The 24,477-nt window shown below is 39.0% G+C and overlaps 1 protein-coding gene across 1 annotated transcript in view; it reads left to right on the top strand.

Moving 5' to 3' along the window:
* APPBP2 (amyloid beta precursor protein binding protein 2) overlaps positions 1-24,477 on the top strand; it is a 66,691-nt gene that overhangs the window by 20,224 nt on the left and 21,990 nt on the right. The window contains exons 2-4 of the mRNA XM_060081353.1: positions 2,798-2,886; positions 6,905-7,056; positions 11,803-11,926. Coding sequence (XP_059937336.1) covers positions 2,798-2,886; positions 6,905-7,056; positions 11,803-11,926 — 365 coding nt within the window. The remainder of the gene's footprint in view (positions 1-2,797; positions 2,887-6,904; positions 7,057-11,802; positions 11,927-24,477) is intronic.

Here is a 24,477-nt window from a genome sequence, read left to right as displayed (position 1 = left end):
AAAAACTTCACAATTTGTATGGAAATACAAAAGACCCCGAATAGCCAAAGCAATCTTGAGAAAAAAAAACGGAGCTGGAGGAATCAGGCTCCCGGACTTCGGACTATACTACAAAGCTACAGTAATCAAGACAGTATGGTACTGCAACAAAAGAGAAATACAGATCAATGAACAGGATAGAAAGCCCAGAGATAAATCCTTGCACATATGGGTCTTATCGTTGATAAAGGAGGCAAGAACATACAGTGGAGAAAAGACAACGTCTTCAATAAGTGATGCTGGGAAATCTGGACAGTTACATGTAAAAGAATGAAATTAGAACACTTCCTAACACCATACATAAAAATAAACTCAAAATAGATTAAAGACCTAAATGTAAGGCGAGACACTATAAAACTCTTAGAGGAAAACAGGCAGAACACTCTATGACGGAAATCACAGCAAGATCCTTTTTGACCCACCTCCTAGAGTAATGGAAATAAAAACAAAAATAAACAAATGGGACCTAATGAAACTTAAAAGCTTTTGCACAGCAAAGGAAACCATAAACAAGACAAAAAGATAACCCTCAGAATGGGAGAAAATATTTGCAAACAAAACAACTGACAAAGGATTAATCTCCAAAATATACAAGCAGCTCAATATCAAAAAAACAAAGAACCCAATCCAGAAATGGGTAGAAGACCTAAATAGACATTTCTGCATAGAAGATATACAGAGTGCCAACAAACACATGAAAAGATGCTCAACATCACTAATCATTAGAGAAATGCAAATCAAAACTACTGTGAGGTATCACCTCACAGGGGTCAGAATGGCCATCATCAAGAGATCTACAAACAATAAATGCTGGTGAGGGTGTGGAGAAAAGGGAGCCCTCTTGCACTGTTGGTAGGAATGTAAATTGATACAGTCACGGAGAACACTATGGAGGTTCTTTAAAAAACTAAAAATAGAACTACCATATGACCCAGAAATCCCACTACTGGCATGTACCCTGAGAAAACCATAATTCAAAAAGAGACATGTACCACAGTGTTCATTGCAGCACTATTTACAATAGCTGGGACATGGAAGCAACCTAAGTGTCCATCAACAGATGAATGGATAAAGAAAATGTGGCACATATATACAATGGAATATTACTCAGCCATAAAAAGAAACGAAATTGAACTAGTTGTAGTGAGTTGGAAGGACTTAGAGTCTGTCATACAGAGTGAAGTAATTCAAAAAGAGAAAAACAAATACCGTATGCTAACACATATATGTGGAATCTAAAAAAAAAAAAAAGGTTCTGATGAACCTAGGGTCAGGACAGGAATAAAGATGCAGACATAGCCAGTGGAGTTGAGGACACGGGGAGGGGGAAGGGTAAGCTGGGACGAAGTGAGAGAGTAGCATCTATACACGACCAAATGTGAAACAGAGAGCTAGTGGGAAGCAGCTGCATCGCACAGGGAGATCAGCTCGGTGCTTTTTGACCACCTAGAGGGGTAGGACAGGGAGGGTGGGAGGGAGATGCAAGAGGGAGGGGATGTGGTGATATATGTATACATATAGCTGATTCACTTTTGTTACACAGCAGAAACTAACAGGACATTGTAAAGCAATTACACTCCAATAAAGATGTTAAAGAAAAAGAAAAGTCAAGCAAAAGGCATAAATGATTGTGACATGATCAGAAATCCTGCCATGCTGGATTACTTTAGATATAATTTACTGTTACTCTGCTTGTGAAGTTTCATGCCTGGAACTGAACTGAGGTTTTTGTGGTCTGAAGAGCCCTTAGTGGGGCCTAGTGACCAGTTCTGGCTTCTAGATATTATCTTTGATATCATTTTGATAATTTTACTTTACCCAGTTTTGTTTTAAAAAAAAAAAAGAAGTTTTTAAAAAAAAAGTTTAGTTTCTTGAATATAATTGTTCTTTTTTTTTTTTTTTTTGCCGTACGCGGGCCTTTCACTGTTGTGGCCTCTCCCGTTGTGGAGCACAGGCTCCGGACACACAGGCTCAGCGGCCATGGCTCACGGGCCCAGCTGCTCCGTGGCATGTGGGATCTTCCCGGACCGGGGCACGAACCCGTGTCCCCTGCATCAGCAGGCAGACTCTCAACTGCTGTGCCACCAGGGAAGCCCTAATTGTTCTTTTTAAATCAATTTATCTGTTTATTTTTTGGCTGCATTGGGTCTTCATTGCTGTGCGTGGGCTTTTTCTAGTTGCGGCGAGCGGCGGCTATTCTTCGTTGTGGTGTGTGGGCTTCTCATTGCGGTGGCTTCTCTTTGTTGTGGAGCATGGGCTCTAGCCACTCAGACTTCAGTAGTTGTGGCACGCGGACTCAGTAGTTGTGGCGCACGGGCTTAGTTGCTCTGCAACATGTGAGATATTCCCGGACCAGGGATCGAACCATGTCCCCTGCATTGGCTGGCGGATTCTTAACCCCTGTTCCACGAGGGAAGTCCTGAGTATAACTGTTTTTAGTGTTTAATAAATAAAGTAATTATATAGCACTTTTTAGTACTTAGCATGTACCATATACTATTATACAAATATTAATTTCTAAATATTATATACAACTATTAAAGTGTTCTCTATGAATTATAGAGATTTGTTAACTTAGCGTTACATTTCTCTTAGCATAAGCATCTTCCCTGATACTACTGTGTAATCTTAACTTTGAGTAATAGTCATAAATTCATCAAATATTAACTCCATCAAATTATATTCATAAGTAAAGTAGAAATTGAAATTAAATTAAAAATTTTAAATGTTATCTTTCTTTGTTTGTTTTTAATTTCAGCTGTACCAACAGGGACGCTTATGTCAACTGGGCAGTGAATTTTGTGAATTGGAAGTTTTTGCTAAAGTATTGAGAGCTTTGGATAAAAGGTAAACTCATTTTGTAACAATTGTGGTAAACGGTACATATCTGAATTTTACCATTGTGACCATATTTTAAGTGTACAGTTCAGTAGCAGTAAGTACATTCATATTGCTTTGAAACCATCAGTACCACCTTTGCTTTTTGTGTTCAAGAAAGACTGAATTCATCTTCCCCGTTCTGGCTATTATGTAGTAGGAGTTACATGTGGATGTAGGTGACATGGCCTTTGATTGTCCTTGCTGTTCTCTTTAGCATTCTTGCCTAAATTTGCTTGAAATGCCATTTCTTTTTCCGAACCTACATTTCTGGGAAAATAAGAATGTAGTTTTACAAAATATTGTTAATCTCTAATATGAATGTTGCCAAGTTAAGTAAATACTTGTTAGAATGCGTAGTATATGTCAAGTACTATTCTAGATGCTGGGGTTACAGCAGTGAATAAGTTTTACAAGGTCTCTTCGTCATGGAGTTTGTATTTTAGAAAGAGAAGATAAAATAATCAACAAGTAACATGTTAACAAATTAACATGATTTCATTGTTTAGGGATACCTTTGGATGTGACCTGTGTACTAAGCCTAAGAGAAATTTCTTGGTTAGTTGACTAATTAAAAATTAATCTGTTGGGCCTCCCTGGTGGCGCAGTGGTTGAGAATCCGCCTGCCGATGCAGGGGATACGGGTTCGTGCCCCGGTCTGGGAGGATCCCATATGCCGCGGAGCGGCTGGGCCTGTGAGCCATGGCCGCTGGGCCTGCGCATCCGGAGCCTGTGCTCCGCAACGGGAGGGGCCACGGCAGTGAGAGGCCCGCATACCGCAAAAAGAAAAAAAAAAAAAAAAAAAAAATTAATCTGTTAAAAAATAATAGATGAGAGCTTCATTTTGGGACAAGAAGGCCATAGAAAAACTTTTTAAAGAAATTCTTTACTCTTGGAAAAGGTTAGCTTTCTAGGATTTGAATTTCTCTATGCAGTTCTAAAGATGGCCATTATAAAGATTTAGTGGACTACCTCTCTTTCATCTCTCAGGTTATCTTTTTACCAAGTCCAGATCCCTTGGTAAGTGTTTAATATATTTGTGAAACTAAACGCATGTAGTTTGACTTTTTTCCCCCTTTATGCAAAGCAGTGACTTGGTTATTTACAATTTTGTTTAAAGCAGTTTTTTTATTGAGATAATTCACATACCATAAATTCATCATTTTAAACTGTACAATTCATTAGTTTTTAGTATATTCACAAATTTTTGCAACTATCACCACTATCTAATTCTAGAAAACTTTCATCATCCCCAAAAGAAACCCTGTACCCATTAACAGTCACTCCCTATTTCCCCTTACCCCTGGTCTCTAGCCTACCATTAATCTACTCTCTGTTTCTGGGTTTATCTGCTCTAGATATTTCATATAAATGGAACTATACAGTATGTGGTCTTTCGTGACTGGATTTTACCTATAATGTTTTCAAGGTTCATTCATGGCTGTTATTTGTATCAATTTTCCATTGTGTGGATATACTATGTTTTGGTTATCTAGTCATCTGTTGATGAACATTTGGGTTGTTTCTACCTTTTGGCCATTATGAATAATGCTGCTATGAATGCTCATGGACAAGATTGTGTGTGGATGTATATTTTCAGTTCTCTTGTATGTATATATAACTAGGGTAAACCTAGGTTTAACTTTTTGAGTAACTCCTAAATTGTTTCCCACAGCAGCTGCACCATTTTATTGGGTTGGCCAAAAAAGTGACTTTGGTTTTTAAGTAAAAGTAAAAGACACATTTTTCATTTTCACCAAAAACTTTATTAAACAACATATTCACCATTTTGTTCCACTATCTTCTGCCATTTTTCAGGCAACTTCATAATTCCATCTTCTCAAAACTTTTTATCTTTTTGAGCAAAGAACTGCTCCAGGTGCCTTTTACTGTCTCCCAGGGAATTGAAAGTTTTTCCATTAAGAGAATTTTGTAAAGACAGAAATAAATGGAAATCCGAAGGTGCAATGTCTGGTGAATACAGTGGATGAATCAGAACTTCCCAGCCAAGCTGTAACAGTTTTTGCCTGGTCATCAAAGAGACATGCGGTCTTGGAGCTCATAATAGAGGACTCCCTTCCAATCCCACCATATACACAGCATCACCTTCCTTGGGTGAAGATCGGGCTTTGGTTTGGTTGATGGTGGTTCATTTCGCTTGCCCCATGATCTCTTCCGTTCCAGGTTATTGTACAGTATCCACTTTTCATCACCCATCACAATTTGTTTTAAAAACAGAACATTTTCTCGTTACATTTAAGTAGAGAATCCATGCAGAAATACAGTCAAGAAGGTTTTTTTTTCTTAACTTATGTGGAACCCAAACATCAAAGCAATTAATATAACCAAGCTGGTACAAATGATTTTCAACGCTTGATTTGGATGTTTTGAGTATGTTAACTATGTCCCGCACCATATAACGTTGATTGTTCTCAATCAATGTCTTGATTTGATTGCTTTCAACTTCAACTGGTCTACCCAACTGTGGAACATCATCCAGTGAGAAATCTCCAGCACGAAACTTCGCAAACCACTTTGGACATGTTCAATCAGTCATAGCACCTTTTCCATATACTGCACAAATATTTTTTTGTGTTTCAGTTGCGTTTTTACTTTTCTTGAAATAGTAAAGCATAATATGCTGAAAATGTTGCTTTTTTTCTTCCATCTTCAATATTAAAATGGCTACACAAAAATTCACCAATTTTGATGTGTTTTTTTAAATGCACACTGATATGACAGCTGTCACATACAGTCTAACAGAATTGTTTTGAATGAAGCTAAAGACAACTAAGTGCTGCTAGAGCCATCTTACGGAAACAACCAAATGAACCTTTTGGCCAGCCCACTATGTCCCTATTACCAACGTATGAGGGTTCCAATTTTTCCATATCCTTGCCATCAACTGTTTTTTAACAAGTAGTATTATAGCCATCCTAGATAGTGTGAAGTCGTATCTCATTGTGAGTTTGATTTGCATTTCCCTAATCACTAATGATATTGAGCATCTTTTCTTGTGCTTATTGGCCTCTGTATATTTTCTTTGGAGGAATCTCTGTTCAAATCTATTGCCCATTTTTTAATTGGGTCATTGTTGAATTACAAGACAATTTGGTTTTTAAGATTGATGTTAGAAGTTGTTTTCATCCTTCATTGTCATCAGCTTACATATACAGAATCATTCAGTGATCCACTGAGTAAAAGATACTAGGCTAAATTGTGAATTATTATGACCTCATAATTCATAAGGCAAACAGTTGCTTTTTATCTTATTCCACCTTTGAAAATAATGGTACTGTTACTTCAAAAGAGCAAGTTAGCACTTTCTTTTTTCTTTTTTTAGATTGCAAGTTTTATTTTTGAATCCCCATTGAAATAAATATGTTAATCTTTGAAAAATATTTGGTTATATGCCACTAAAATTGTGCCTAGAGCCCCTAGTGATAGTCATGCCCCATTCTGGAAAACACTACTGTAGGGAATTACTGGAGGTACCCTGGGGAGGTAGGATGAGGCCACTGTTTGTTGAGCAAGGGTCATCTGTGTCCCAAGTAAGCTGCTTGCTGCTGTTCATAATTCTCTGAGCCCCAGCCAGACCTACCAGCATATTTGATCTTATCTTTCCTGGCTGGCAACACTTTGGTGACTCCCTGTTCTCTTCTAGATAGAAGAGTAAATGCCTTAACATAACCTACAAGGTCCTTGGGGATCCTGGGATAGGCCTACCATGGCCCCATCAGGTTGGTGAAGAGAGAGAGACAGGAGACAGGGAGGATCTCCTGGAGGAAGTGACATTTGAGCTGAAGTCTAACCGATTTATGGGAGAGAACTAGGTGGTGGTGGTGAAGAGCTTTTTCAGGTAGAAGGAACAGCATGTGCAGATTACCCGAGGCAGGAAGGAACAATGTGCGTGAAAGTTAGCACTTGCTAAAAGGACAAAATATGTTACCTTTCTAAAAACAAAAACGACCTTTTCCTTCTCTTGCAGACATTTGCTTCATCACTGTTTCCAGGCTTTGATGGATCATGGTGTGAAAGTTGCTTCAGTGTTAGCCTACTCATTCAGTAGACGGTGCTCTTACATAGCGGAATCCGATGCTGCAGTAAAGGAAAAAGCCATTCAGGTTGGCTTTGTTTTAGGTAAGTCATGGTAAAACAGAGGGGTGTTTTGTCCTGTAACGTGACTCAGAACTAAGCCTGCTGGCATTAAAGTATTCTCACAGGACATTCCCAAGGACAACATGGGAGGTTATGAGAAGAACTAGATGTGGTATATTAAACATTAACTTTGTGCTAAGTACGATACTATGTATCTAAATGCTGTCTTTCGAGAAAATCCTCATGACATTCCAATGATGTGAAGGTATTCATAGAGTTTTAGAAAACGGACTCAGAAAAGTTGAGTAACTTGCTCAAGTCACATAGTAATGGAGCTAAGTTTAGAATCCTGTGGCCCTGTGATTCTGAACCACTTACCTTTCTACCATGTCAAGCTGCTACCAACCTCTTTCACCAGCTTACTGTGTGTTGTGACATGGGACTTAATCCTTTTGGGACCTCAGTTTTCCCATCTCTAAAATGAGGGTAAATCTCCATTTCCTCATGGGTATGAGAATTCTAAAAACATAAATGGAAAAGGATTCTGAAAAGGTTTTGTATGCTACACACATAGAAAAATATCATTTAATGTTTGCATAACATTTTAGTATGGCTTTTACAAATCTACATAGATAAGTATGTCTCAGGCAATTATTTATTCAAGTTATTGCTACCTTTTTACTTTGTTTTTGGAAAAATTTTTATTTTGAAATGATTGTAGATTTACAGACAATATCAAAACCAGGAAATTGATACTGGTTTAATACTGTTACCTAGACTATAGACCTTATTTAACTTTCATTGGTTTTTACATATACTCATTTGTGTGTGTGTGTGTGTTTTATTTAAAAGTAGTTGACATACAGTATTATGTTGGTTTCAGGTGTACTGCATAGTGATTTGGAATTTGCATACTTTATGAAATGATTGCCACGACAAGTATAGTCCCTGTATAAAGTTATTACAATATTATTGACCATGTTCCTTAGGCTGTATATTACATTCCCATGGCTTATTTATTTTCTAACTGGAGGCTCAGACCTCTTAACCCCCTTCACCTATTTCACCCCACACCTCACCTCCTTTCTCTGGCAACCAACTGTTTGGTCTCTGTATCTACGAGTCTATTTTCATTTTGTTTTGTTTGTTTTGATTTTTAGAGTCGACGTATAAGTGAGATCATACGGTATTTGTCTTTCTCTGTCTGACTTATTTCACTTAGCATGATACCCTCTAGATCCATCTGTGTTGTCACAAGATTTCTTTTCTTTTTTTTTTAGGTTTAATTTTTGTGGTTGGGTAATATTCCACTGTTGTGTGTATAAATATATCTCACACCTTCTTTATCCGTTCATTCATCTATTGATGGACATTTAGGTTGCTTACATATCTTGGCTATTATAAATAATGCTTCACTGAACATTGAGGTGCATATATCTTTTTTGAGTTAGTGTTTTTGCCTTTTTTGGATAAATACCCAGAAGTGAAATTGCTAGATCATGTGGCAGTTCTACATTAAATTTTTTGAGCAACGTCCACACGGTTCTCCATAGTGGCTGTGCCAATTTACAGCCCCACCAGCAGTGCAGGAGGGTTCCCTTGTCTCCACACCCTCGCGAACACTCGTTATTTGTTGTTTTCTGGTGATGACAGCCATCCTGACAGGTGTGAGGTTGTATCTCATTGTGGTTTTGATTTGCATTTCCCTGATGATTAGTGTTGTGGAGCATCTTTTCATGTATCTGTTGGCCATCTGTATGTCTTTTTTGGAAGAATGTCTATTCAGATCCTCTGCCCATTTTTTTATTTTATAAATTTATTTATCTTACTTATTTATTTTTGGCTGCGTTGGGTCTTTGTTGCTGCACGCAGGCTTTCTCTAGTTGCGGGGAGTGGGGGGCTACTCTTTGTTGCGGCGCGCGGGCTTCTCATTGTGGTGGCTCCTCTTGTTGCAGAGCACGGGCTCTAGGCGCACGGGCTTCAGTAGCAGCGCACGGGCTTAGTCGCTCCACAGCTTGTAGGATCTTCCCGGACAAGGGCTTGAACCCGTGTCCCCTGCATTGGCAGGTGGATTCTTAACCACTGAGCCACCAGGGAAGCCCTACTTTTCATTTTTAACTTCTCACATTAATGTGTGTGTGTGCATGTTTTCTCTCTCTCTCTCTCTTTGGCACGTGCACATTTACTTTCTTTGCCAAGTTTTCACGATCATTTCCTTCAGTATTAGGAAAAAAAAATTTTTTTTGTAGTGGTCATAGAGAGTTTGCTTGGAGGAACTTAAGAACATTCTTTTCCGAAAACAACCTTCAGCATTTGTCCTTTGATAGTCCTGTGGAATATAAATTGCAACAAAGAATTGTGACTAAAGAATGTTTCTTAATAGAGTGTTTGTGACCTAGATGAATGTTAATATTGACATCCATTTAGTCCTAGGTAGTCATGTAAAAATCTATGTGGGAGATGTTTAGTATCGAGGAAGATGAAAGGCAGGAAGGCTAATGTTCACTGAGGTCCTCTGTTGTCTCTTCACTTGTACCCGTCTGGCTACTGTAAGGAGCCAGATGGAACGAGTATCTTGGAGTTAGAACCAAGTCCTAACAGATTCAGTTATATTATCAGTCTTGATCCTAAAATTACCAGAACAGTGAAAACACTTCATACCAGAAGCATACATGATGGAAACTTTTAAAAAATAACAGCTTTATTGAGATATAATTCACATACCATACAGTGCACCCATTTAAAGTATATAATTTAAAGGTCTTTAGTATTTTCACAGCGTTCAGTCCCTGGTCAGGGAACTAAGATCCCACAAGCTGCGTGGCGTGGCCAAAAGAAAAAAAAAAAGAAGCTTGAGGAGGTACCTCGCAGAGCTGGGATGCTGCTTGGCTGGTAGAGGTGCCTCAGAGTTCTGAGAAGGGAGCTTGTGGGTCTAGAATCCCGACCTCTAGGAGGGACACCCGACTGGCTGGTAGTGGTGCCTCTCTGATGGGGTGCTGTGAATCAGGTTCTGTAAGTGTTGGAAAACTGCAGCTGGAATTGGCTTACTGAGATGAATTGCCACTGCCAGAGTAAAGAAACATTACCCTGGGACACTGCTGTTAGCAGGGGCATTGCTGGCAGAAACTGGAAGCTATCAGGGAGTGTCTCTTACTTCTCCAGTCTTACAGTCTTTCTCTCTCGTGCCTTCTTTGGTAGAGACTACTAGGGAGCCAGCTGGCAGAGGAGAAATGTGGTTATAGAGTCCTAGCCCAGCGTCATAAAACAGTCTAGAAGGGTTGGTTTGAAGCTGAGAGATAACAGCCTAATAACCCAGCACAGTGCACAATATGTTAAGGTAATGAGTAGGAGGTTGCTTCATATGAATATTACAATCTCATTATTCCAGTCATTCAGTGAGGGCCCTAAAATGTCATATTTGGGGGGATAAAAAAGTGTTCTAAAGCACACTTCTCTCCAGTTAAAATACTTGTTTCATTTCATATAGCTTTGATCAAACATGAAACACCAGTCTGAGCAAAATATATTTTTTCTTGACCCAGATACTATTGACGCTATTCAGATTAGTTGACACTATCAAAAAATGTATTAAACTATTAGGAGGGGGTCAGGAGCCTCTAAAAAGAGGGACGGTGTCCTAAGGAAATGAGGCCCACATGCCCCATGCATTACGACTGTTGGAGGACAGCAGTTGCAAGCACTACTGTCCCTTTCATCTGCGTGACCTCTGTGATGTGCTGTTCTGCTGAGAAGATTAAGTTCATTCAGACTTCTTCATCTTCTTTGGGATTGGGTATGGAGAGATTGGAAAGTTGTGTTTACCCTGCATGATTAAAATGTTAGACAAATCACTAAATATAGTGGCTGATGAGCTGGAAAATGTCAACTCTTAGGCGATGAAGTACATTTAGAGGGCTAAAACTTTTTTTTAAAATTTATTTATTTTACTTATTTTGGGCTGCACTGGGTCTTCGTTGATGGGCTGGCCTTCTCTAGTTGCAGCGAGCAGGGGCTACTCTTTGTTGCTGTGCGTGGGCTTCTCATTGCAGTGGTTTCTCTTGCTTCAGAGCACGGGCTCTAGGTGCACGGGCTTAGTAGCTGTGGCGAGTGGGCTCAGTAGCTGTGGCGCACGGGCTTAGTTGCTCCGAGGCATGTGGGATCTTCCCGGACCAGGGATCGAACCCATGTCCCCTGCATTGGCAGGCGGATTCTTAACCACTGCACCACCAGGGAAGCCCAAGGCTAAAACCCTTGACTCCTGGGACTTCCTTGGTGGCACAGTGGTTAAGAATCCGCCTGCCAATGCAGGGGACATGGGTTCGATCCCTGGTCAGGGAAGATCCCACATGCCACCGAGCACCTAAGCCCGTGCGCCACAGCTACTGAGCCTGTGTGCCACAACTACTGAAGCCCGCGCACCTAGAGCCTGTGCTCCACAGCAAGAGAAGCCACCGCAGCAAGAAGCCCGCGCACCGCAACAAAGAGTAGCCCCTGCTCACCGCAGCTAGAGAAAGCCCGCGCGCAGCAATGAAGACCCAATGCAGCCGAAAGTAAAAAAACAAAACAAAACAAAAATTCTTTACTCCTTATTCAGGGTCGCAACTTTGATCTAATTTCCCTAGTTTGAAAGTTCCTTTTTTTTTTTTTTTTAATTTCACAGTTAGTATCTTTGTTTCAGACTAAACAGAGGTTTTTTCATTTTAGGTAATAATCATTGTAAGCATGTCATTTTAGCTTTCAAGTGATTTATTATATTATCTAAAGCTTTTGGTTTTTCTTGTCCCTTAGGTGGCTTTCTTTCAGATGCAGGCTGGTACAGTGATGCTGAGAAAGTTTTCCTGTCTTGCCTTCAGTTGTGTACTCTACATGATGAGATGCTTCATTGGTTTCGTGCAGTAGAATGTTGTGTGAGGTAAGTTGGAACAGTCCTTTAATTACATGCTGTAATGGTATTAGTGGCTTTTTAAAAAATATTTATTTATTTTAGGCTGTGTTGGGTCTTTGTTGCTGCGTGCAGGCTTTCTCTAGTGCAGCGAGCGGGGGCTACTCTTCGTTGCGGTGTGTGGGCTTCTCCTTGCGGCGGCTTCTCTTGTTGTAGAGCACGGGCTTCAGTAGTTGTGGCATGCGAGCTCAGTTGTGGCACACGGGTTTAGTTGCTCCGTGGCATGTGGGATCTTCCTGGACCAGGGATCAAACCAGTGTCCCCTGCATTGGCAGGCAGATTCTTGACCACTGTGCCACGAGGGAAGTCCCTTCTTGGTTTTTTTTGTGTGTGTGTGTGTGTTTTGTTTTGTTTTTACTGTGCTCCGGACGCGCAGGCTCAACGGCCATGGCTCACGGGCCCAGCCGCTCCGCGGCGTGTGGGATCTTCCCGGACCGGGGCACGAACCCGCGTCCCCTGCATTGACAGGCAGACTCTCAAGCACTGCGCCACCAGGGAAGCCCCTAAATAACCTTTTCTTTAAAAAAAATCTTTATTTATTATTTATTTGGCTGCACGGGGTCTTAGTTGCGGCACGCGGGAATCTTTGTTGCTGCTTGCGGGATCTTCGTTGAGGTGTGTGGGATCTTTAGTTGTGGCATGTGGGATCTTTTGTTTTTAGTTGCAGCATGTGGGATCTAGTTCCCTGACCAGGGATCAAACCCAGGCCCCCTGCATTGGGAGCATGGAGTCTTAGCCACTGGACCACCAGGGAAGTCCCTAACCTTTCTTTTTTTTTTTTTTTTTTTTTTGATGTGGACCATTTTTAAAATCTTTATTGAATTTGTTATAGTATTGCTTCTGTCTTATGTTTTGGATTTTTGGCTGCGAGGCACCTGGGATCTTAGCTCCCTGACCAGGGATTGAACCCACACCCCTGCATTGGAAGGCGAAGTCTTAACCACTGGACAGCCAGGGAAGTCCCCCTAACTTTCTTTAAAATACATTTTTTTAACAGATGTACTTAAATGAAAGGCAAGCAGATACAGAAGTAACTCTTTGATTTTACTGTCTTTTTTTTGTATATGTAACGTTTAGTTTTAGCTATTTTCATGTAGGTTTTCTCTCTGTCCGCCCCATTTGATTTGACGTTTCTTAAAAAGAATTTTTTTATGAAACTAAAGGGAAATCGAAATAAAGTTGAAAAAATAGCAAAATAGTTCTTTGTCCTAAGTTAACTAGAGTCTGGTCAGTTTACTGAATTTATAGTCTTCTATTTTTTTGAATAAGGGGTCATATTTTTTTTTTGTACCTTAGAGATGAGTTAATTAAATCTGCACCTCTTCAGAGCTAGAATACAGGTTCTTCTATATAAAACCATTGTTGATTTATGCTACTATTGACTAAAGCTCTCTCTGCTCAATCTTTTGAGGTTATTACTCCATTTTATACAGGGCTTACCTGTGTTAGACAAACATTCAAATCCTGAAGTTAATTTTATAATGTGCAAACTTAATTATAAATAATATTTTAGAAGCTTAGGTTAATTTCCCACAGATATTTATGATAAATTATAGTAATACTTGTGCTCAGAAACTATAAAAGGCTTGGTACTGGACCTGTAGTTTGTAGTACTGACAATCTATGTCATCTTTCCTCCCCACTTCTGCCTATCCTAGGAATAGAAGACTAGACTATCTCATAGGGATTTTAGGGGCTAGCTAAATGTTTCTTTGTGTATGAACTAGTTAATTTAGAACAGAAAACCCATTCTGTATGATTTCATTGTAGATTGCTGTTTCACTGCAAGCAGTCTTTTGACCAAAAGGTAAAACATTTTCTTCTTGTAAGTGCTTGCTTTTTATGCACAAAGTCAGAAGATTTATTCCATCCAGATAACTAACATTTCTCCTATCTGTCTGATTTTAAGTCTCTTATATAAATTTTGCATTAATATAACCAAAAGATTTAGTTTTCTCAAAGGACCAGGACTCCTCTTCTTTTTCCTATTTTGTCATCTTTAGCATGTAGCTCACGTCATTATGTTTGCAAATGCTACAGGCAAAGAGAAGGGCAAAGGGCTCATGCCCGCTGAGTCTGCTTCCTTTTCCTTTTTTTTTTTTTTTTTTTTTTTTTCAGTAAGAAAAAATAGCTTTCCCAGAGGCCTAGCCTTATCTTCTTTACTTATTACCTCTCTTTGAAACTGGGAAACTGGGACACATTCTGCACATCCTCCAACCAGTATAAGGGGGTCTGGAGAGCAAAACATTTTCAACTGTGCATTTTGCTGCCCCAAATGAACTCATGGGTCTACATTAAGGAAGGAGGAGAGGGGAATATTGGACAGGTAACTGTAAATACTGTGAGTGCTCGGGCTGTTTTCAGAACAAGCACATGTGAATAGGAAAATACCTGTGCCAAGAAACAAAACTATTTATACCAGCTTACTGCCTACATACCTAGACATCTTGTTCTTAAGAATTTTAAATTTCAAAATAAAATTTGCTTCTACACAGCTTTGCTTGCTAAATTCTTGGCCATTACAGATGTTAAGATAATTTTTATTATTATAGTAGTATTTTTTGAAAAAATATTAAATTATTCTTACTTAGCTTTTAACTGATTTGGGAGAGGATTATTTTGGAGAACAGATACTAATGAAATCCTTTAGCCAATCCCAGGAGCTTTGAGCCTAATGTAACAGGGTGTTTTTAACTTTAATAGCACAAAACCATTTTCTAATCTGGGACTGGCATGGAAGCAGTATAGAGCAAATATCAGAGACTCTTCTTGTTAAACCTGGTACCATTTCTCAGTCTTTGTTTTATTCGTTGAAGTCTCTGCTTAGTTTCATTTACTTGCTTTCTATTTAATAGCTTTGTTTGTTCTGCTCATGTGCGTGTCTATTACCAAACAAATTGAAAACATACAGAAAACTATGAAGAAGAAAATAAATATTATCTGTAACCCTGCTGCCTAGAAATAACCACAATTATTATTTTGGTGTATTTTGGGGATTTTAAGTGAAAAATGGAACTTCCTGAACTGGAGGGAAAAGACTTGAATCTAGATTGAAAAAGAACCTTGAGCCCGAAGCACGTGAATTTCTTGAAATCCAAGGATAAATAGGAGTTAGAAGCTAAGAGAGAAGAGCAGTATCTCAATTACTGAGAAAATACTGCACTTCACAAACTTTTAGGATAAAATTCAGATTTTTCAAATTTGTAGATACCAAATATACCTCCAGGTACTTTATCTGAGGAAAATAGTCAATGAATATCTCTGACCAAATAAAAGTTCAATAGTAACAAATCTCAAGACAGGGGAAGCTGCTGTAGAAACAGTGGTAAGCAGTGAATATTGTCATATATAGTTGGACGTAATGGAGTGGAAAGAATGAAGAACAAATGGTGAATTTGTCATATGTCTTATGTAAGGATTTTTTTTCAAACTGGAAATGAAAGGGAAATTTTAGAAATAACAAGACAAATTCTCAGTTACCACATACTATTAAATGTAAGATAAGTTTGTTTGTGTTTTTTCCACCTGAAAATTGAAAAAAGAGTTGCCTTACAAAGTCCCTCATGTTATGTGATGTTCTTTCAAGTCTCTTGTTTTGAACAACAAAGTACTGTTTGGGAAAGAAATGTTAGCCTGAAACTCAGCCAGTGCCAGCAACAGGAAGCTCATAGAGGTCACCTGGCAGAATTTTCTTTTTACGGAAGTAATGGAATTTAACATAATTTAACACAAAATTTAGAATTATTCTAGGGGTCATAACCTTATAGTTGTGTTAGATATCTTTATTAACTGGCTTCTTGGATATTACTTTGAAATGTGATGCATTAAGTGGTTTGGTTGTGGAGATTATGGGTGTCTACTTGTCTTAGGTGGAATGGGAAAGCCCAACTGTCTTAATGCTTTGCAAATGATTGCTGGTACCTTTGGATAACATTTCTAGGGACATGATACCAGACTCAAAAGTGCTGATTTTCAAGCAAGTGAAAATGTTTTACTCTGAAAAACTGTTAGATGACTCAGAAGTAGTTTGGTGATGATGAAGATAAATGTTTTAAGATGCATGTGAATAGTTTGGGTAACATTTCATAAATTACAAGAAGGAGAATTAATTTTTGAAAATTTAGATTTTAAATATGTATCTATAACATAACATAAAGATGATTTAAATATTATAAATTTCAAAATGTTATCACATATATCCCTAAAACTTGATGTATTCAAGTTGGCAAAAAACCTCTTTGGATGGAAAATTGAGGCTCATGTTATTATGTTCAGGTTGCTTGCTGTTGGGCATATATTATATAATAGCCTATTTTAAAAATACACATTTGGGAAAATGTAGTAGTATAAGAAAGTATTATAAAGGTCTCATCTTGGTAAGGGGAATATGAATGCCTATCATTTAATGTTCAAACATTGTCAGTGCTAGGGAGGGGTATATAATAAATTGACTAATGGAAAAATACAATAGACATTCTAAATTAGAATAGTGGGAGTAGGGGTAAGAATGATTGGAAACTTGTCCAAGGTAGATAGATAAGCAAAGAGAATAGAGGAAATAACTAAGTATGATAACTGAAAAATGTGAAACAATTAAAACCAAATATAACTATGACCATGTAAATGGGCTCCATTCCCCTATCTAGAAACAGCGACTGCCAGGAAGGTTAAAAAATGAAACCCAGGGACTTCCCTGGTGGTCCAGTGGTGAAGAATCTGCCTTCCAATGCAGGGGATGCGGGTTCCATCCCTGATCGGGGAACTAAGATCCCACGTGCTGCGGGGCAGCTAAGCCCCCGTTCCTCAACTAGAGAGCCCGTGTGCTGCAAACTACAGAGCCCACATGCTCTGGAGCCCACGCACTGCAAACGAAAGATCCCACATGGTGCAAGGCAGATCCCACAACTAAGACCCGACGCAGCCAAAAATAAAAAAATAAAGCAATTCTTTAAAAAAAAATAAAATAAAATAAATAAAAAATGAAACCCAGCTATATATTGTTAAAAGAAACTACCCTTAGACAATAATATTAACAATAAAAGCAGAATTCAGGATAAAAAACATTAGTTGATACAAAAGGGATATTGATAATAAAATGTACAATCCACAAAAAGGCCATAAACCCATTATAGCAAATAAGATAGTAGCCCTCTGCATAAACACAGCACCCTAAAAATACAAAGAATTTGATTAAAAAGATACTACAAAGTCGAGTACCTCCAGGATGGGTTAATTCAGAATTCATAGAGGTTATCAGGGAACTAGGTTTTTTCCATCTTCTGGCTCCTCTATCCCCAGTGATTTTAAGACTGCTGCTGTGGTTTGAGGTATCACATGCAGATTCCACATTGTCTGGCAGAAGAAAGACCATATTTTTTTTTTTTTTTTTTTTTTTTTTTTTTTTTTGCTGTACGCGGGCCTCTCACTGCTGTGGCCTCTCCCGTTGTGGAGCACAGGCTCCGGACACACAGGCCCCGCGGCCATGGCTCGCGGGCCCAGCCGCTCCGCGGCATGTGGGATCCTCCGGGATCGGGGCACGAACCCGTGTCCCCTGCATCGGCAGGCGGACTCTCAACCACTGCGCCACCAGGGAGGCCCAGAAAGACCATATTTTATCTCTAATGACAAAGGAGCCTTTCTCAGAAACCACCTAGCTGACGTACCCTTGAGTCTCATTAACCAGAGCTAGGTCATTTGTTGACCTCTAAATCAATCAGTGGCAATCTGAATGGGATCACCATGTTAGGATTGGCTTAAACTAATCATGATTTACTTATGAGTCCTATGAGAAAGGGGTCAGTGCCTAACAAAATCAGGGTTCTGCCAACAAGCATGAGATGGGAAAGATGACTTGGTTAGGGAGCCAGCAATATCTGCTACATCTCACAGTGCTTTGCTTCCCCACTTAAAATTAAAACCACACCAGACAGGTATTTCTTAGAAATACACCAGTTACCTAAACTGACCCAAGAAAAAAATGAAAATTCTGAACAAACCTATGACAAAGAGATTGAATCAGTAATCAAAAACCTTCCAAAAAAGAAAAGTCCAAGACCAGAAGACTTCAGTAGTGAATTGTACCAAACATTAAAAGAAGATAGGGACTTCCCTGGTGGTCCAGTGGTTAAGAATCTGCCTTCCAATGCAGGGGACGCGGGTTCGATCCCTGGTCAAGGAACTAAGATCCCATGTGCTGTGGGGCAACTAAGCCTGAGCACAGCTAGAGAGAAGCCCGTGCACTGCAACGAAGAGCCCTTTTGCCACAGCAAAAGATCCTGCCGCCACAATGAAGATTGTGCGTGCTGCAACTAAGACCCGATGCAGCCAAATAAATAAATAAATATTTTTTTAAAAAATTAAGAATTAACACCAGTTCTTCTCAAAGTCTTAAAAAAAATCAAGAGGAAGGAACACTTCCTGACTTACTCTATGAGGCCAGCATTAACTTATATCGAAACCAGAAAAAAGACATGAGAAGAAAAAAGAAAAGAAAATTACAGACTAATATCTCCTATCAATATAAATGCAGGAAGTCTCAACAAAATACTAGCAAATTGGATGCAATAGAATATAGAAGAGGGGCTTCCCTGGTGGCGCAGTGGTTGGGAGTCCGCCTGCCGATGCAGGGGACACGGGTTTGTGCCCCGGTCCGGGAGGATCCCACATGCCGCGGAGCGGCTGGGCCCGTGAGCCATGGCCGCTGAGCCTGTGCGTCCGGAGCCTGTGCTCCGCAACGGGAGAGGCCACAACAGTGAGAGGCCCCCGTACCGCAAAAAAAAAAAAGAATATAGAAGGATTATGCACCATTACTAAGTGGGATTTATCCCAGGAACGCAGAGGTGATTCAACGTAAGAAAATTAATGCAGTATACACCACATTAGTAGAATGAAGGGTGAAAACCATGGTTATGTCAACTGACACAAAAGACATTTGACAAAATCCAGCACCTTTTCATGATAGAAACATTCAGAAAACTAGGAATAGAGGAACCTCCCTTAATATGATAAAAGGCATTTATGAAAAACCCACAGCTAACATTATATTCAAATCTTTCTCCCTGAGATCAAGAACATGACAAGGATGCCTGCTTTCACTACTAATATTCATCTTTGTCCTGAAAGTTCTAGCCAAAGCAATTAGACAAAAATAAAATAAAATTAAATGCATCCGTGTTGGAAAGAAAGAAGTAAAACTATCTCTGTTCACAGGTGAATTGGAATTCACCAATATTAAAAACTTTTGTACATAGAGGACATTATCAAGAAAGTGAAAAGACAGCCTATGGAATAGGAGAAATATTTGTAAATCGTATATCAAATAAGGGTCTAGTATTCAGAATATTTCAAGTACTACGATTCAACAACAACAATCAACCCAATTTAAAAATGGGTAAGGGATTTGAAGAGACATTTCTCCAAAGAAGATAGATAAATGGCCAATAAGCATCATTTGTCATTAGGGAAATGCAAATCAAAAACAATGAAATACCACTTCACATCTGCCCGTTTGGCTGTAATGTAAGAAAGAAAAGAAAACGAAAGGGGGGAAGGGAAGGAAGGAGGAAAAAGAGAGAGGGAGGGAAGGGAGGGCAAAGAAGGAAAGGAGGGAAGGAAGAAACAAAATAAGTGTTAATAAGAATGGAGAAATTGGAATCCTCATGCATTGCTAATGGGGATGTAAAATGGAGCAGCTGCTATGGAATAGTTTGGTGGTTCCTTAAAAAGCTGAGCAAAAAAAATTACCATATGACCCAGCCATTTCAATCCTAGGTATAAATATCTCAGAGAATTGAAAACTGGGACACAAACAGATACCTGTGTGTTAGTGTTCATTGCAGAATATTTCACATTAGCCAAAAGGTGGAAATGACCCAAGTATCCATCGACAAAAGAACCCTTAAACAACGTGGGTTTGAACAGTGAGCGTCCACTTAATACACGGATTTTTTTTTTCCAGTACATACATACTACAGTACTACACAGTCTACTCCTGGTTGAATCCACAGATACAAAGGGCTGACTGTAAAGTTATAGGTGGATTTTTTTTACTGCCCTGGAGGGTCAACTTCCCCCCGTCATGTTGTTCAAGGGTCAACTGTATATACAGTGGAATATTATTCAGCCAGTTTTGATGTATGCTACAACATAGGTGAATTTTGAAAGTAATATTCTAAGTGAAATAAGACAGATATATAAAGACAAATACTGTATGATTTTACTTAAATACCTAGAATAGACAAATTGATAAAAACAAGAAATAGATTAAAGGTTACCAGGAGCTGGGGGGTGTAAGGAGAGAATGGGAAGCTATTGTGTATTATAGTGTGTGTTTGGGGTGATGAAAAGTTATGGAAATGCATGGTGGTGATGGTTGTAAACATGGTAAATATAATTAATACCACCAAGCTGTACATTTAAAAATGGTTAATATGACAAATTTCATGTTATATATTTCACCACAATTTTTTAAAAAGCCCACCAGTCTTTTTTTAAAATTACCCAACCCTCCCCTTTCAGTTTATCATTTATTTCTAAAATTCTTAAGTAGTTCATAGAAAAATATGCTTGCATAAGCAGGAAAGAAATTTTTTCCTTTGGGTTTACTTTTAAAATTTTATTTTTGTCATGTCTATCTAATGAGGATCTAACTAGTCATCTTGATCAATCTTATAGTAAATATATTTATAAACTAGTGACCTCTAGATTTGTATATTTTCCACTTCAAACAATGAATAACTTAACTAATTAAATAGTAATTGCTTTTTTAAATTTATTTTTTAAATTTACTTACTTATTTATTATTTTTGGCTACATTGGGTCTTTGTTGCTGCACACAGGCTTTCTCTAGTTGTGGCGAGCGTGGGCTCCTCTTCGTTGCAGTGCGCAGGCATCTCATTCAAATGGCTTTTGTTGTGCAGCACGGGCTCTAGGCGCACGGGCTTCAATAGTTGTAGCTCGTGGACTCTAGATCGCAGGCTCAGTAGCTTTGGCACATGGGCTTAGTTGCTCCACGGCATGTGGGATCTTCCCGAACCAGGGATCGAACCCATGTCCCCTGCATTGGCAGGTGGATTCTTAACCACTGAACCACCAGGGAGGTCCCATAGTAATTGCTTTTGATAATAGCTATTGATCAAGGAGATATGATTTTACGTTGTCATAAAAATAAAATACTATGGGGCTAGAGGAATATGGGAAATCGCTGTATCTTCTCAGTTTTGCTGTGAATCTAAAACTGCTCTAGAAAATAAAATCTATCTTTAAAAACTATTAAAATAAAATACTGTGCTTACATGGCAGTGCCACATTTGGAGAGCCTTGAGAACCTGCCTTTTTATTAGGCTGAACATTGAGGCAAAATTAGATCCTTAGTTGGACCAAAAGTTTTTTGGATCCTGCATCCTGCTCGTTGTCAGCCCAGATGGACACACAGACCCTGAAGAGTCTCCATATGTTGAATTTGCCCTTTTGTTTCAATAGATCATCAGTGGAGACTGGAGAAAATATCAAGCTGTGCTTTTCTGGCATAAAATATGTAGTCTGCTACCCCCACCAATTACTAAATAATTTCCAGAAACTAATTTTTAGGCAGAATATCTATAGTGAAGTTTGCTGGAAATGCAGTTCTTAGTATTGTAGAAATGATTGGTGAGCACTGTTCTTTAAATTCTCTAAATTTAACTTTTTTCTCATTTGGCCATTTGGATAACTATCAAATCTGTATTCCTTATACCAATCCTTTTTTTCTCAAGGGTTTTTTTTCTGGGCTGTTGTAATATCTTCTGTCCTGGTTGCCTTGCTTCCGCTCTTGGCTTTACTGTAATCCATTCTCCACACTGCAACCAGAGCAATCTTTCTAGAGTTGCACTGTTCAGTATGGTAGCCATTAACCATATGTGACTATTTAAATTAACATTATGGGACTTCCCTGGTGGCGCAGTGGTTAGCAATATGCTGCCAATGCAGGGGACACTGGTTCGAGCCCTGGTCCGGGAAGATCCCACATGCCACGGAGCAACTAAGCCCATGCACCACAACTACTGAGCCCATGTGCCACAGCTACTGAAGCCCACGCACCTAGAGCCCGTGCTCCACAACAAGAGAAGCCACTGCAGTGAGAAGCCTGTGCACCGCAACAAAGAGTAGACCCCGTTTGCCACAATTAAAGAAAGCCCGCACACAGCAACGAAGACACAATGCAACCAAAAATAAATAAATAAATAAATTTTAAAAATTAAAAAGAAAATTAATTAACATTAAAAATTTAAAGTCAGTCCTCAGCCACACTAGGCAGATTTCAGATACTCAGTAGCCGCTTGTGGCTACCAAATTGAGCAGAGCAGGTATAGAACATTTCAGAAGTTCTATTAGATAGCATTGTTCTACAGCATAAATCAAGTAATCTCACTTTTGCAACCAAAATGACTTACCATGGCCAGTAAGACCCTATAAAAATCTTTCTTTTCTCTACTTTCTCATCTCTCTTTATATAATCTGTTATTCAAAATACTCCAGACACATTGGCCTTCTTACTGTTCTTTGATTATGCCAGAACTTTTTTCCATTTCTCAGGGCTTTTGCACTCGTTACTCCTTCTTTTTGGAACATGCTTCCCCCAGATCTGCGCATGATTGCCTCTTCATCATTAAGTGTCAACTCAAATGTTACCTCTGCAAGAGAATTCTTCCCTGTCTACCCTAAGCCCTTCCTTTAAGAAGGCTTTGATCATATCACCCCGTTTTTATCATCTTCGTAGCATTTATCTTTGTCTTACTTAATTGGTGTGTGTCTGCCTAATACACTTTTCCCCACTAGAATGAAGCTTTTTTTTCTTCCAGCTTTATTGAGATATAATTGACATATAGCACTGTGTAAGTTTAAGGTGTACAACAAAATGATTTGACTTAGATACATTGTGAAATGATTATCACAAGTTTAGTGAGCATCTATCATCTCATATAGATACAAAATTAAAGAAATAGAAAAAAGTTTTTTCCTTGTGAGGAAAATTCTTAAGATTTACTCTTAACAACTTTCATATATAACATACAGTAGTGTTAATTTATCATGTTATAAATTATATCCCTAGTACTTATTTATCTTATAACTGGAAGTTTGTACTTTTTGTCTGCCTTCGTCCGATTCCCCCTCCCCCCACCTCTTACCTTTGTTAATCACAAATCTGATCTCTTTTTCAATGAGTTTGTTTTTGATGTATAATTGACCTACAACACTATGTTAGTTCCTGTTACACAACATAGTGATTTGATATTTCTATACAACTCAAATGATCACCAGATAAGTCTAGTTACAGTGTGTCACCATACAAAGATATTACAGTTATTGACTGTATTCCCCGTACTGCACATTTCATACCTGTGACTCATTTATTTTGCTGCTGGAAGTTTGTACCTCTTAATCTCCCTCACCTATTTCTTTCCCTACCCCCTTCCCCTCTGGTAACCACCTGTTCATTCTCTTTGTCTGTAACTCTGTTTCTGTTTTGTTATATGTTCATTTGTTTTGTTTTTTAGATTCCACCTATAAGTGAAGTCATACAGTATTTGTCTTTCTCTGTCTGACTTATTTCACTTAGCATAATACCCTCTGGTTCCATCCATGTTGTCATAGATGGCAAGGTTTCATTCTTTTTTATGGCTAATATTCCACTGTGTGTATATACCACGTCTTCTTTATCCATTATCTGTTGATGGGCACTTTGGTAGCTTCCATGTTTTGGCTGTTGTAAATAATGCCACAATGAGCATAGGGGTGCATATATCTTTTCTAATTAGTGTTTTTGTTTTCTTTGAGTAAATACCCAGGATCTTTGCCCATTTTTTAATCGGGTTGTTTGTTTTGTTGATGTTGATTTGAGTTGCATGGGTTCTTTGTATATTTTGGATATTAACCCCTTACCAGATATATTGTTTGCAAGTATCCTCTCCCATTCAGTAGGTGGCCTTTTGGGTTTTTGATAGTTTTCCTTGCTGTGCAAAAGCTTTGTAGTTTGATGTGGTCCCGTTTGTTTACTTTTGATTTTGTTTCCCTTGCCTGAGGAGATATATCCAAAAAAAAAAAAATTACTGGGCCTCCCTGGTGGCGCAAGTGGTTGAGAGTCCGCCTGCCGATGCAGGGGATACGGGTTCGTGCCCCGGTCTGGGAGGATCCCATATGCCGCGGAGCGGCTGGGCCCGTGAGCCATGGCCGCTGAGCCTGCGCGTCCGGAGCCTGTGCTCCGCAACGGGGGAGGCCACAACAGTGAGAGGCCCGCATACCGCAAAAAAAAAAAAAAAAAAAAAAAATTACTAAGACTGATGTCAGAGAGCTTACTATCTATGTTTTCTTCTAGAAGTTTTATGGTTTCAGGACTTAACACTTAAGCCTTTAATCCATTTTGAATTTATTTTTTATGGTATAAGTAAGTAGTCCAGTTCGATTCTTCTGCATGTAGCTGTCCAGTTTTCTCAACACCATTTATTGAAGAGGCTGTCTTTCCCCCATTGTATAGTGCCTCCATT

Source organism: Mesoplodon densirostris, chromosome 18, assembly GCF_025265405.1.
Source record: "Mesoplodon densirostris isolate mMesDen1 chromosome 18, mMesDen1 primary haplotype, whole genome shotgun sequence".
In the NCBI taxonomy this organism is placed as follows: Eukaryota; Metazoa; Chordata; class Mammalia; order Artiodactyla; family Ziphiidae; genus Mesoplodon; species Mesoplodon densirostris.
This window is presented reverse-complemented; position numbering and strand designations above follow the sequence as displayed.